The 11833-nt window shown below is 41.7% G+C and overlaps 2 protein-coding genes across 3 annotated transcripts in view; one reads left to right on the top strand and one right to left on the bottom strand.

Annotated features, from left to right (window-relative positions):
- Positions 1 to 4335: 4335 nt before the first annotated feature.
- On the bottom strand, positions 4336 to 11643 carry Svbp (small vasohibin binding protein). 2 transcript variants are annotated; one of them, XM_003462468.5, is made up of 3 exons: positions 11485 to 11643; positions 10729 to 10875; positions 4336 to 4757 (listed from the first exon to the last, which is right to left on the bottom strand). In XM_003462468.5, exons 2-3 carry the CDS (start codon positions 10840 to 10842, stop codon positions 4671 to 4673), a joined length of 201 nt encoding a protein of 66 aa, XP_003462516.2. In that variant the 5' UTR covers positions 10843 to 10875; positions 11485 to 11643; the 3' UTR covers positions 4336 to 4670. The 2 variants fall into 2 exon arrangements, with proteins under 2 accessions (XP_003462516.2, XP_012999708.1); XM_013144254.3 differs by lacking the exon at positions 11485 to 11643 and adding an exon at positions 11055 to 11363.
- Positions 11439 to 11833, top strand: part of Ermap (erythroblast membrane associated protein (Scianna blood group)) — a 24676-nt gene continuing 24281 nt past the window's right edge. Inside the window, exon 1 of the mRNA XM_063236344.1 lies at positions 11439 to 11459. The gene's annotated coding sequence lies outside the window, so the exon portion shown is untranslated. The remainder of the gene's footprint in view (positions 11460 to 11833) is intronic.

The raw sequence follows: 11833 nt of genomic DNA, 5'->3' as shown, positions 1-11833 counted from the left end.
TCATTTACAAAGACATTTCTGAGGTCAGTGGGATTTTTTTTAATCAGTGGGATAGTAAGGAATATGAATTTTTGATGTGTAATGCAATGTGTCCACATTTGGAAGATCTGCATAACTCAGTAAACCAGTATTTTCTAAATGACCAACACTTAATATTACAAAATTATGCATTCAAAGGCCAAGATTCAAAGACCAAAGGATTTTAATGTATCGGGGAACAAAAAGTTCCCAGATCCGGTATCAGAGTTCATGTTCCAGCTAATCTTTAAGAAACTACCACTTGCTGAGTTTGGTTGTAGTATGAAAGAAAATCTACAATGACCTCAAAAGGCTATTAAAATACCACCATCTTTTCTAATTATCAACAATTATGAAACTTGATTTTCTTTACACCTTTCAATCAAAATAATATGAAAATTTAGAATATAGAAACAGATAGGAGAATCTAGTTGTTTCAACCTCCAGAATTAAATGGGATATTAAAGAGATTTGCAGAAGTATAAAATAATGCCACTCTTCTCACTTTAGGATTATTGTAGAAAGTTTTTTTTCCCACAAAAATATTATTTATGCTAACCTATGTTAGGTTTGTTTTGTTTCATGTTGACTAATAAATATTTTGAAGCTTTTAATTTCTATAGTGGCAAATATGACACAACCCACATAAATAAAAGCTCTTTGGAACCTTCAGTTTTTGAAGTATAAAGTTCTGAGACCAAAAATTATGAGAATCACTTAGAAAGATTACAACTTGCTACACAATTAGTAAGTGGTGAACCAAAGAGTCAAACCCAGAGAGCCCGACTTTCAAAATCAATGCCCCAAGTCTTTTTTGGTACATGGCTTCAAAAATATTCTCTCTTACTCTGGACAAGCAGGAACTAGACCACACGAGCAATAGGACATTCCAGGCAGGCAGGTAGGCAAATGTGCTCCCAGTTTTCCCTGACTATGCTGTGAGTCTGTTCCAATTATGGACACAAAGACTTCTGAAGTCCTTATCCTGGTATTCCTTAGAGCCAAATGAATCTTTCCTTTCTTTCTTTTTTTTTGGTACTGGGGATCAAACTCATGACTTCATACTTGCCAGGCAGGCACTTGTGCCACTGAGCTAAACCTCCAGCCCGAATCTTCTTTTCGTTAAAATGTGAATAAACCCACGACTCATTCTTGTTTTGGTTCAGAAATTTATTATCGCAAGTTTTTTTTTTTTTTTTTCCTGGAGTACCGAGGTTTGAATCCGGGTTGAACCCAGGGTATCATACTGACTTGTATTCCCCGTCTGCCCCTCCTTCTTACTTTTCAAATTCTGAGACAGAGACTCGCCAGTTCACTAAGTTGACCTGGCTTGGCTTGAACTTGGGATCCTCATGACTCAGCTAAGATTACAGGCTTGTGCCATCATGCCAAGCTTCAAATGTGTGTTTTTAAAAACCTACAGCAAGAAATAAATTTTATATCCAACATAGTATACACTTTATGTGTATACAAACTTAAAAATTTCATGAGACAATATTCTTACTACATGTAATTTTTTTCTTTCGGTAGTGGGTGCTAAGCACATGCGCTACCACAGAGCTGCACTCTTAGCCTCCAAGAGTGGTATTTTCTATTATTTCATTAGCAAGAAAAGTTAACATTTATTAAGCTGATTTTTCAAGCACCTGCCATTTGCAAAACGGCTGTACTGTCCTTCTTCAGGCCATAATATACATGAGTCTTAGATATGTTAACACAAGCAAAGGGTGCGAATCTTCCCAAACAACTCTCATTACTTCTTGGTTTTTTGAAACTTGAAACATTTCCCATGAAGTGATCTGAAAACTTGTTGGAAAAGGAAATAACACTATTACATATTGTATGTTATTTGTTTCTCAACAACGATCCTAAGAGGGAGGAAACAATATTATGTTACATAGATGGGAAAAATGAGATTTCGAAAGATGAACAGGTATTTAACCCAGGTAACTTAGCTTTAAAGCTTAGCTCTTTCTCATGTATTAACAGTAATTCCTTATGTTTACAGAGATAGCTCCCTGTAACCCTCTACTTCTCCAACAAAACCAAAATTCAACTCAAATTTAGCAGGACACTATAGAACCTAATTACCATTTACAGGGATAATCTATGTAGAGATTGTCCTTAATTATAACTTGGGTCTTAAAAACACCTCTTCACAGTGCTAGCAAGTTACTAATAACACACAATTAACTCTCCAGCTTGCTCCAAAAATAAGCCACAGCAGTGGGAATAGTATTCTCTTGAGAGGCAGATGGGAACAGCACACAGTATGAGACATACAGGCATTGCTAGCTTGGAGTATGGTGGCAATATCTGACCTTTTGGTTTTTTTCTGAGTATTCTGCCTCATTTCCATCTTTATTCATCCTTTCTGAGATCCATTTTCCTCCCAAAGAAAATGTCCTGAAAGAACCTTTCCTTTTGCTCAGCATTAAAAAAACTTCTGCTGCTAACATGCTGGTATAAATTGCCAGTTTTGACACAAATGTCTGGGGTAGAAGCACCTTTCCATCTTTAACCCTATAAATGGCAGTTGGATGAATGGCTGTTTCTGAGGGACCAGTCTGAATATTCCCATCACAAACCGTTATGGCTTGTGTTTACATGTCCCCCTAAAGCCTCATGCAGGCAAAGATGTGGCTAGTGTGGTCTGGGATTGATTCATGGTACAATGCTAGGCTTGTGAGTGCTGCCCACCCTGAGTAGCCTGGATACCATATAAGGGGCAAAGATGCTGTTAAAGTCCCTTGTTTTGTTGCCTTTTGCTCTCTACAAAGTGTTCCTCTGGGATATATGTCTGCAAGGATGCCTTGGAGCCAGCTGATTATGGACTGAAACCTCCACAAACTGTGAGCTAAATAAAGCTTTCCTCTTAACTTTAGTTTGTCTTAGCAACCAGAAAAGTAACTTAAGACACATTTCTGGGTTGGATACAGGAGCCCCCAAATTAAAAACAAAAAGCACTGGCACTTGATGCAAGCCTGCTGCAAGCACTCTTGATGGCAGGTGAGATTCCTAGTTTCTAGCTTCTGCTCTAGCTAGCACCTCAAATGCAGTGAAAGGTCACATATAGTATCTGTGTGATGAAAAGCTTATGATCAGCAAGGTCTGCAGAACACCAGCCCATGAAGAACCAATACTAGAAGCAGTCAATCCTGTTCCTCTACCTCATTCCTGAAGGAGGAAGGGTGCCTTCTGCTCCCTCCATGTTTCTAAGTATCTAACATATGTAATAGCAACTATGTATCAGGCATCATTATTGGCCCTGGGTGACAAAGTAGTGAACAAAACAGTATAAATCGCAGCGTTCTCATGGAGTTTATATGCTAGTGGATACAGACAGACAAGAAATAAAACAAATGAGTAAATATTTTAAGAGACAGTAGGAATACAGAATTAAAAAAAAAAACACAAGGCGATAAGGACTGCCAGGATAAAGCTTGGTATAGGTTACACCTTTATGTAGGACGGTCCTTTCATTGAGAAGCTGATAAGGACAAAAAATTAAGATGTGTGATATATATGCATCAACTGCCCGTGATGAATGCAATCATGGACCGCAAACATCCACCAATAAAAATAATTTTTAAAAAGGTGAAGGTTATGAGTTTGATCTCTGGTACAAAAAAAAAAAGGTGAAGGTGAGAAGATTCTGCAGCCGTATATAGAGTGAGGACAGGCAGAAGGACCAACTCACTCCAAGACCCTAAGGAGGGAGTGTACTTACTGTTTCTGAGAAAGAGCAAGGGAAGCCAGTGTGGCTGGAGCAGAGTGCAGGAAAAAGAGTACAGAGGTTATCAGAGGGGAGGAGAAAGGCTCCTATCATGCAGAGCTTTGACCTGATGGGCTGGAGGAACCAATGTCACCCTTAGGCAGTCAACAGAGGTTTCCAGCAGAGGATCCTCACATGTTTTAATAGGGTCACTCTGGTGGTACACTCAGAACAGACTATAGGGGCATCAGTAAAGGGGGATGACTCAGATGACTTGGGGGAAGATGATGGTATCTTGGTCCAGAGTGGTAGAAGTACCAGTGGCAGCAATGGTATATATATATATATATATATGAATAAAATATTTGCAGACAGATAAAATGATGTATATGAAAATGAATCAAGATTTAAAGGTTTTGGCTCAAACAAGTAGAAATACTGAGTTGTTACAAACTGAAATAGGGCCCAGTGAGGTAAGAGCATGTTTGCGGGCAGGGCAGTGTCGAGCGTTTAGTTTCAGGTACCCACTCAGTATTTCCTACCTCCTGCACTCTTTTCACTTCCTATGGCTTGGCACTCCCGTGCTAAAGGATGAACAAATCAGCACTTTATTAGTATTTTATTTGCATTTTTGAAGAAGATACATGGTTTTACAAGAAACACTGATTTTTCTCAAATAATAGAAAAAGTAAAAAAAAGAAGAAAAAAGAGACCTTTTATCTCAGTAAAAGACGAGAAGTCTCTTCAGTGAACACTGGGCCAATTCGGCGTGGAAGAACCGAGATGTGGAAGTTACACATAGCACGTGAGTTCAGGTTTATCCACAAATGTCTTATTTAGTTCAGTAAGGCTCCAAATGGGCCATCTGAGCTTAACACTGGCAGCAAGCTCACAAACAAGGCCCGCAGAGTCCCAGGGGGTTGAACACAGGGCTGGCTCACTCTCCAGGAGGCTGCATCTGTTTACAGAACTCATCAAACTGCTGCTGCTCCAGTTCCGTCATGACTCTGTTGAGGGCATAGATCTGAACAGAGAGACAGACAAATTAGCCATGAAAGCAGCTGCTCACATGGTCTCCAGACTCAACAGGTCCGGTCATCTAGAGATGCTGGAACCATACCACTGATTGTAGAGTAGGGAGAGTGATTTGGGAGCAGGAAGGTATATATTCATGAGGAATCACCTGAGGAATCAATTAAAAAGTGAGGCAGGCAGGTTGGTCTTCAGGGGATAGTAGGATTCAAACAGGTAGCAGTTGAGGATGGGACCTCATAGGCAACTGCGGGTGGGTGCTATGCATAACCAAGTGAGATGTGGAATAGCAGCAGTTTAAGCAACTTCAGGCATGCCAATATGGAGGATATAGGGTGGGCTGGGGAGCTAGAGAAAGCAAGACAAGTACACTGGGGCCTTCAATCCCATGCCAAGAAACTGGGGTCTTTACCAGACTCTGGAGAGCCAGCAAAGATAAGTGTGCAGGGGAGCAATCGGATTCTACCTTTGCCTTAGGAAAGATACGTGAGAGAGGGAGGGTGTGTGTGTTTGTGGAGGGATTTTCAACCATTTAAGTGGCATCTTTTACACTAGTTCATGAAGGAGGCAGAGACTATGGCCTAGGGCAGGCCACAGTGGTGGACAGAAGACAGCAAGAGACCTTCCAAGGTGAGAGGTGGAGTGTCTACACCTTCCTCCTCATCTTCTGTCATCCTCACAGCAACTAAACTATCCACTAAGAGGAGGAACAGATCATAAAACTCTACAATTTGCAGAAGAAATACAGCAAAGATGTCTGTGCATGTATACAGGACATATAACTTGATTTAAAAGAGGAGAAAAATAAAACAGAAATGAGACAAATGGAAAATACAAAATACAAGTAGAAGGTAATGAACTACCAGACACATATAGTAAGAGAACATCAACAAAACTGCAATGTTTTTTTTGCTCTGCAGCGTCTGGGATCAAACGTAGGGCCCCTGGACACTAGACCTGTGTTCTGCCTCTGTGCTATCACCCCAGTCCTCTTAGGAAATATTAAAAATTCCTGCAAAGCTGACAATATGGGTCAGCATAAAGAGTGGGCATGAACAAGTATCATCAGGAACCAGAAAGAACACATGACTACTGATGTAGCAGAATATTATCAACTTTTTGCCAATACATTAAAGAACTTCAAGGAAACAAATTTCTAGAAAAAGTAAAATGATCAGAATGGACTAGAAAGTGTGAAAGGTTCTAGAATCCTTAAGAAAAATCGAATTCAATATAGGGATAAAATAGTTAACGCAACCACAAATGATTCTCAAAAAACAGGGCTAGCCAGGCATGAAGGCACATGACTGTAATATCAGTACTTTGGTGGGAGGCTGATGCAGGAGGATCACAATTTCAAGACTAGCCTGGGCAGCTCAGTGATTTAGAACGCGTGTCAAAATAAAAAATTTTAAAAAAGGGTTGAGTCCTGGCTCAGTATGAAACTCCTGGGTTCAGTCCTCAGTACTATAAAACAAAAACAAAACAAAACAAATTAATGCTGATAGCGAAAATGGTAAATTTTTACTTTTTGTATATTTTACCACAATAAAATAAAAAAGGCTGGGGATGTAGCTAAATAATAGTTTGCCTAGCATACATGCGGCCCTATACTTCATGCCCAGCATCACAGAAAATTTTATTTATTTATTTGTACTGGGAATCAAAATCAGGACCTCATGCTGGCCAGCTATATCCAGGGTAACAAAAAAGTATTAAATAATTTGAATGGCTAAAAAAGTGCTGAGTGAAGACACAGATAACTAATAACAGATACAAAAGTTCAAGAAATGTGTCAAAGTATTATTTAGGGGTACAAACAGAAGTAGTAACTATATATAGAACAGTAAGGGAGTAATTAATGTAAAATTAAGCCAAGAATATGGCTCTTGTGAAGGATCAGGTACCTTACCAGAAAGGGACACTGGAGTGGTTACTGGTCATGTCCTATTTCTAGTTGGATGGTAGAAATTAGGAAACTTTCTTTCTTTCTTCTTTTTGTGATACAGTCTCACTATTCAGTCCAGGCTGGCCTTGAGAGTTCACTTTGTTGCTCAGGCTGGTGGTGAACTCATGGCAATCCTCAGCCTTCTAAGTGCCGGGATCACAAGCATATGCCACCATGCCCAGCAATTTTATTCTTTAAACTACACAAACACAGTATTTTACACATACATATACTTTATTATATATATGGTTTTCAACCACTGGCTTTTTTCTTAACTGGAAATTGAACTCAGGACCTTGTAGTTGCTCAGTCCTGTATGTTTCTTAAAGACCTCTTCCTCATTATCTCACATGTAATCCAGGCTGGCTCTGAATGCATGGCGATTCTCCTGCCTCAGCCTAATGAGTGCTGGGATTCATTTGTTGTCTATTTAATGAGCATTTGTAAACTACATTACTGTGTTAAGGACTAGGAATGGGTACTACGTAACTTCTTGGAGACTTCTCAAAGAGGCAGGGAGGGAAGCCAGAAAAGGAGAACCAAAATGTGTCAGGGTGCCCAAATTATGTAAGACCTCTGGTCAAGGAGGAAAGGGCCACTAGCAGAGTCAAATGCTGCTTCAACTGCTAAATGTGCCTGTGTTCCCATTCACTCCTCACATCTCTTCTCACCTAACCTTCTGCAATGTGGCAAGTTGGCAGAGCTGAGTGGAAACTTTGCTTTTTCTCCCTCAAAGGGTCTTGTCACAATCATACATTAGACTCCAGGCAATACAGAAAAAGAAGACAGGGCAAAACAAAAAGCAGATAAAGGTCAGAGGCCTGTTAAGACTGCAGGTCTGTCCCACATTAATTATGGGACTCCAGTCACATCATTTCACTTTAAAGTGGGGCTACCCCACACATCATGTTTCATATACACCAACTTTACTCTAGGAAAGATTTACAATGGGTAAAATGGGAATAACAGTAGTACCTGCCTTGTGTGGGGATTACGTGTTCACATGTGTACAGGGCTAGCTTGGCCCTGGAACACTGTAGGAAGAGCTCAACACATACCAGCTGCCACTAGACTGAATCCCTAGCACTACATCTCAGCAAATGAACATGAACATGATCAGTTGTTTGCTTTAAATGATGAAAGTAAGTCAACTGCTTGGGAACATGATGATTTCTAACCATAATCACTTTTTTTTTATACCGGGAATCGAACTTACCACCTTGCGCTTGTTAGGCAGATGCTTACGCTGCTGAGCTAAATGCCCTCATAATCACTTTTTTACTGAGGGCCTTCTCTGTGCTAGGCACTGCGCCAAGTACTTCACATGTAATATTTCTATTCACTTTAACAGTATTGTGAGGTAGATGCACCCTCATTTTACCAAGGAAGAACTGAGTGAGGTTCAGAAGGCTGAAATGTCCTGTTCAAGGTCACATGAAAAGAACTGGGATTTGAACTCAGATAAGTAATTTAACCTGCGAAACCTCACAGGAAGAGTGTAGTAAGTATATGAACAATGTCTTCAACATCTATCAGGCTGTTTTATAGGGCTGTTTCTTAGGGCCCCCAAACTGTTCACCAAAGCACAATGCAATAAAATCAGCCACAGGCCTGGATGTAGGTAAGGAAAGGGCAGGACCATCTGTTAGACCCAGGGCCACAATTTCCAGATGCTTTGCTTTAAACTAAAGGTAGGTTTGAGTTTACAGTTTAACTTCAGGTATGGTAAATTTGTTGTGTTTAAGCACCAGGAAGGCAGGGATTCTCTGCTTTGTCCCAGTCACGTGTTTCATGCTCCTAAAACACTGCCTATCATGTAGAAGAAGTAGCTCAACGTTTCTTAATGAATGGATCAGATGAAGTGTTACATCCGAAAATAGGAGTGAGACATCTCTTCTACTGTCAGTGGGATGTAAGCTTGTATAATCCCCTTAAAAGCAATTTGGCAAAACGTACCCAGCAACTCTTCTAGTTAAAGACCTAAAAAGTTTTAGCCAAAGACACCGACAAGTTTTTCACTACATCAATGTTTGTAAAAGCAAAAATCTTATCATTAAAATGTCCATCACTGGAGGAATGGGTAAATACACTAAGTAAGATGGGTTCATAAAATAATAGTAGAGACTGATAAAAATGAACAAGATACTTGGATTAACATGAATAGCTCTAAAAAATAATACGAAGTGAAAAACTGAAACTTTATTAATGTAAAAATTTAAAACATAAAGTAATATTTTATGTTGTTCAGGACATTTACAAATATAGTTATATGAAAAATAGTGCTTTATTTATGAGAAGAGGAAAAAGTTTTAAGACCAGAAGCAGACAAAGGGGATTTCAAATTTATAGCTGATTCTTATCTTACTTTAAAAAGACTGAAAATAGGAATTCAGGTTGGGGGATTTAGCTTAGCACCATAAGCACCTGCCTGGCAAGCACAAGGCCCCAAGTTCAATTCCCTGTTATCTCCCCCCCCCCTCCCGCAAATAGACTATAAAAAAATGTAAGAAGAAAAAAATATATATACACACACATAAGATAGCTAAGATAGTTGTATTAATAATTATATTAGCTCATGGAAAGTAACTGTGTTTATAGAATTTGATCTGTTTTGCATGCCTGTATTTTATAATCAGAACAACTATTTTGAAGATAACAATATACAATATAGTGACCATTATTAATTTCCTATCATCTTGTTTTGAAATCCTATATTGTTTTTATTGTTTTGGGTTTTGGGTTTTTTTCTTTTTTCTTCTTTTGGTACTCGGGACAGAACTCATGACCCTGTGCTTGCCAAGCAGGCACTTAACGCCACTGAGCTAAACCCTAGCCCAACTGTTTTGGTTTTTTATTGTTTTCTTTAAAGTTTTTTTTGTTTTTTTGAGTCTTGCTATGCAGTTTAGGCTGCCCTTGTGCTTACTTTATAGCCCAGGCTGGCCTTGAACTCACAGCAATTCTCCTGCCTCAGCTTCTCAAGTGCTGGGATTACAGGTGTGTGCCACCATACCTGGCTTTTTAAAATCTCTTTAAAATAAAAACGATAAAAAGAAAAAGACTGCAGAAACCAGGTATGGTGGTGCAATTCCTGTAATCCCAGCACTCAGGTGGCTGAGGCAGGGTTGCTGCAAGTGCAAGGTCAGCTATCCCCAACCTGGGATGCTGATAACCAGGTGTTCACTGTAATAGTCTAATTTTCTGTACTTCCAAATTTTTCAAAGACAAAAGGAATAAAGACTGGCAAGCTTTATATTTAATATAAAGCTTATATATAATATAATATATTATATAATATATATTAAATATATATATATTTATATATACTGAAATAAAATACACCTAGATGTGGATCAGCATTTGCAGTGTGAACAGTTTAAAAGATTTTTATTTTCACAATGATTGATTGCCAGGCAGGTGCTGTGCCGCTGAGCTTTATACCTGGTCCTCACGAAGATTGTTAAGTGGTGAAACAACAAAAAAACACATCAGTGGGTTTAAGGCTTGGGCTCTTATCTGGCTGTGAGTAATGATCCCAGTTTTTGCACCAATCCAGCACATGTGACCCTGCCTCCCTCTCTGAGCCTTCCCTTACACATCTCTTCCTTCTTCCTTGTCTTCTTCCCTCAGGTCCCTGTCATTAAAAGCTCTGTGCCCAGGGTCCTCTGGAGACCAGGTACTGGTTGGGATTCTGATGCTAACTTGTCAAGTGACTCTGAGATGCCCTGTCACCATTCTGGACCTTGATGATCTTTCTAAAGCTAAGAGAACTTTTGCTTGGAGGCTGGCAGGGCTCCCCATCACGGCCTCCATTTCTTTTTCCTTCCTTTGCTTTCTTTTTCTTTTTTTTTTTTTTTTTTTTTTTTTGTAGTGGGAATTGAACTCGGGCCCTTGGGCTTGCCAGGAAGGCACTGTGCCACGGAGTCATATTCCTAGCCCTCAGCTCCCCTTTCTACTGTTTCTCTATTCCAGAATCTTTCCCAGCTAATTACAGGCACCGATGCCTCCCAACTCTCACCTCTGCTCTCTGTCTTTGTTTCAGTTCTTGCTGGGCTGATTTCTGCTTAGCCTTCTCCACCCTGCTGACAGGTTCTTTAACTTTGGATTTTTCTTTACGTGTAGGTGGATCCATGACTTGGTTTCTGAATATGTACTTAGCTCGGACCTGGATGGTATAGAAAGAGGTAGATCTTTTAAAAATGAGAGAGAAAGGCAGGGGCGGGGCGGGGTGGGAGGCAGAGAAGAAGGAAGGAAGGAATGAAAGAAAACAAAGGAGCCGCTGGTCACTCCCCTTACTAATGCCTTCACCCGAGGCCCTTCCTCTGATAGGCCAGGAAGACTAGCCTGGTAGCAGGAGTAAGATTTGAACTCTATCGCCAAGATCTCTCGCTGGAGGCTCCGGTGCAAGTCTCCTCCCCACGATAAGTCTTAATTTCCGGTCTGCAGAATGGGACCACAGTCCTTCGGCAGCCTTCAGCGCGACTCGCTGGGAGCAGGCTGCGGGGCGCCCAGTGACAGCGGCTCGGCTGCGGTCTCGGCAGTGCCCGGCGCCAGTCGGTTGCGGGTGGACAGAGACTCCAGCCCGGCCCGCAGCAGGGAGACCGATGCCCCTCACTGGCCTCTGGGCCCTCCGCCCACGGGGCGCCCAGAGCCCTCCCGGGCCCGCCCCCCGGCGCGCCCCGCCTCGCGCCCAGCCCGCGCGGCGCCCGCCCTCCCCGCCCTCTCCCGGCTTTCCGCGGCAAAATGGCGGTAAGCGCGTCGGCTACGTCCCTACCGGGCCTCGGACTTGGGGCCGCACTGGCCCCACGCGGGGCACACCCGGCCTTTCCTCTTCCACGGGACCCGGAGCGCCGCGCCCGCCGCTCCCGGTCTGGGCGGGCCGCCGAGGGGAGGGCGGGTTCGGGACGACGTTCCCCGCCCGCAGGACCCACTGCGCCTGCGCAGAGAGCTCGGCCAGCCTCTGGAGGGCGGGGCCGGCGAGGGAGGGGTTACAAGGAACACCAGCCCCGCCCTGCAGTTGTTTTGGGAACAGCTGCTAGGTTTTAAAGTGTGTCCCCCAGTACTAGGCTTGGAATTGCTAGGCATTAGAATTCTGAGCCTCGGTTTCTTAATTTGAAAACTGA

The sequence above is a fragment of the Cavia porcellus genome, unplaced genomic scaffold (assembly GCF_034190915.1).
Source record: "Cavia porcellus strain 051 isolate PalLab524CR breed Dunkin Hartley unplaced genomic scaffold, mCavPor4.1 scaffold_25, whole genome shotgun sequence".
Lineage (NCBI taxonomy): Eukaryota > Metazoa > Chordata > Mammalia > Rodentia > Caviidae > Cavia > Cavia porcellus.
This window is presented reverse-complemented; position numbering and strand designations above follow the sequence as displayed.

Bases quoted from the DNA above. Each gene is read 5' to 3' on its own strand.
- Svbp (XM_003462468.5), bottom strand. From the start codon at position 10,842: ATGGATCCACCTACACGTAAAGAAAAATCCAAAGTTAAAGAACCTGTC. The intron at 4,758-10,728 runs GTGAGAGTTGGG...CTCTCTGTTCAG, and splicing joins AACAAAGACAGAGAGCAGAG to ATCTATGCCCTCAACAGAGT.